At 49.6% G+C, this 2,980-nt stretch overlaps 1 protein-coding gene across 1 annotated transcript in view; it reads left to right on the top strand.

The window, feature by feature from the left end:
- Positions 1-2,980, top strand: part of UNC45B (unc-45 myosin chaperone B) — a 32,965-nt gene that overhangs the window by 1,955 nt on the left and 28,030 nt on the right. Inside the window, exons 3-4 of the mRNA XM_003797226.2 lie at positions 351-526; positions 2,652-2,741. Coding sequence (XP_003797274.1) covers positions 351-526; positions 2,652-2,741 — 266 coding nt within the window. The remainder of the gene's footprint in view (positions 1-350; positions 527-2,651; positions 2,742-2,980) is intronic.

Below are 2,980 nucleotides of genomic sequence, written 5' to 3' on the forward strand. Positions count from 1 at the left end.
AGCCGGGAAGGGTTTTCTAATGCAGCTCCTGGCTCTCTTGAGTGGGAGGGAGCTCCCTATTACTGGAGGTATGCAAGCACCAATTTGTTAAGCCCTTGGCTGGGATCCTGTAGCCGAGACTGGAGCATCAGGAATTAGATGAGATGACCCTTAAACTCTCTTCTAACCTTGAGACTATATGGATCTTCCTGTCCCTCTAACAAAGGGCAGGTGTGAGCCAGATCGTCCATAAGGGTGGATAATCTCCAAGGAAGATACAGAAGCCCAGCGTGATTATAGAGCATTTTTGGACATGGGGCAGTGAGGACACTGGCCTGCAGCTTGAGGCCCTGCCTGTTTCCCCTCAATAGCCATTGACATCAACTCCTCGGATATCAAGGCTCTGTATCGACGATGCCAGGCACTGGAGCGCCTGGGGAAGCTGGACCAGGCCTTCAAGGATGTGCAGCGTTGTGCCACCCTGGAGCCACGGAACCAGAATTTCCAGGAGACGCTGAGGAGGCTCAACACCAGCATCCAGGAGAAGGTAGGCCGGGCCCCCTTCCCACAAACTGGACTGCCCAGCCCCTCCCCATTCCTAGCAGGGATGGGTTAGGGCAGTGGCATCTCCATGTTCTGAGATGCAGACGGCAATGGCATGGACACAGGCTCCACAGCAAAACTGAGCAGGCGCACTGTCTGTGAGTGCATGAAGCAGCCAGGGCTAGAGCACAGGTCTTTTAAATTTCAGAGGCTTTCAGAAAAGAATGCTTTAATTTAGTGTGTTTGCCACATGAGCTTATTGTTTAGGTACCATGAGCTACCTGGGATGAGGAGGATATTGGGGAGGAATAGAGGGGAGTCAGGACCCAGGAACAACGTAACATCTTTTCTAGGAAAATGCAGTGGGGTGGGGAGAACCTGGACCGGAGACAGCTCCTGCACCCCAATCCTGGCTCAGCTGCTAATCTCAGAGGGACCTGTTCGGGGATGTTGGTTTCTTCTCTGTAAGAGCAGGAGGGCAATTGATCCATCAGCCCTTTGCCCCAAGATTCAGAACTCCAGTGTATCTGGAACAGCTCTGTGGTGGGACCATAGCCTGCTACCCATGGCGCAGACTCAAGGACCAACAATGAAGAGATCAGAGCAGGATTGGGGAAAAGTTAGTCCTCCCCCCACCCCAGAAAAAATGGCGGGAGTGTGAACCAGCAGGACAAAGTAGCAGGAGGTGCATAAGGGGCTGGTGAGATGAGGGGTGATGATCATTTGGGTCATTTTAGGAAAGACCTAGAGCAGTGGGTTCGAGTGAGGTGCCTGAGGGGCTAGACATCCAAACTTAGTGGTTTCACTTTCCTGGAAGTGGTGCTAGCAAACTGCCTCAAGTTTCTGAGCCTGCCAGGTGCAGTGGCTCACACCTGTAATCCTAGCACTCTCGGAGGCTGAGGTGGGTGGATTGCTTGAGTTCAGGAGTTTGAGACCAGCCTAAGCAAGAGCAAGACACTGTCTCTACTAAAAATAGAAAAACTAGGCTGGGTGCAGTGGCTCACACCTGTAATCCCACACTTCGGGAGGCCAAGGCACATGGATTGCCTGAGCTCACAGGTTTTGAGATTAGCCTAAGCCAGAGCGAGACCTTGTCTCTAAAAATAGCTGGGCATTGTGGTGGGTACCTGTAGTCCCAGCTACTTGGGAGGCTGAGGCAAGAGAATAACTTGAGCCCAAGAGTTGGAGGTTGCTGAGAGCTATGATGCCATGGCACTCTACCAAGGGCAATAAAGTGAGACTCTGTCTCAAAAAAGATAAACAAGTAAACAAAAATAAATAAAAATAGAAAAACTAGCCGGGCGTTGTGGTGGGTGCCTGTAGTCCCAGCTACTTGAAAGTCTGAGGCAAGATGATCCCCTGAGCCCAAGAGTTTGAGATTACTATAAGCTAGGCTGATGCCACAGCACTCAACCCCAGGCCAACAGAAGAAGACTGAGTCTCTCACACACACACACACAAAAGAATATATATATATATATACACACACACACACACACACACACACATACACTCACTTAAAGGTATGAAATGCAAAGTCTAAAAAAAAGAAAAGAAAAAAAAGTTTCTCAGCCAGGAGACATATTTGCTTTAATTCCTATTTAAATGTCTATAGCTAATTTTTTTTTTTTTTTTGAGACAGAGTCTCACAATGCATCACAGCTCCCAGCAACCTCTAACTCTTGGGCTTAAGCAATTCTCTTGCCTCAGCCTTCTGAGTAGCTGGGACTACAGGCTCACAACACCCAGCTATTTTTTTGTTGTAGTTATCATTGTTGTTTAGCAGGCCTGGGCTGGATTAGAACCCGCCAGCTTCTGTGTATGTGGCTGGCGCCACCTCCATAGCTCATTGTTTACTAGCATTCTAAAGTCAGGCTGATGATCCCTTGCCTTCCAAGACTTTTGGGATGACCAAAGGGACAATGAATGTAACTAGATTTTGTTCACCATTCTCTCCCTAGCATCTGGAACAGTAGTTATTCATTCAGTCAATGTTTGTGGAATGAATGAATGAGTGCGCCATGGCCCAGGGTAGGTAGTCTTACAGTTACGGAGGTGAACTATGTGGAACCGACTGAAATGATGTGGACTGCCCCTGCCTCTTTCCCCGCTCCTTCCTCTCTCCTCAGCTCCGTGTGCAGTTCTCCACAGACGCCAGGGTGCAAAAGATGTTTGAGATCCTCCTGGACGAAAATACTGACGCTGATAAGCTGGAAAAGGTGAGCGCGGTTAACGCCAGTTATCCAGCAGAGGGCGCACTCTGTACCTGCCAGTCCCGGGAGTAGCCCCATTCTGGGGCATAGGGAGGCTGGGAGTTGGGGTGTCCTTGAGGAAATTGAAGGAAAATTGGCCAAATACTTACTATTAAAAAACTATACCGGCTCGGCACCTGGGGCTCATGTGGCTAAGGCGCCAGCCACATACACCTAAGATGGCGGGTTCAAATCCAGCCAGGGTC

This window comes from Otolemur garnettii, unplaced genomic scaffold (genome assembly GCF_000181295.1).
Source record: "Otolemur garnettii isolate 467f Iridium unplaced genomic scaffold, OtoGar3 scaffold00112, whole genome shotgun sequence".
NCBI classification, from domain to species: domain Eukaryota; kingdom Metazoa; phylum Chordata; class Mammalia; order Primates; family Galagidae; genus Otolemur; species Otolemur garnettii.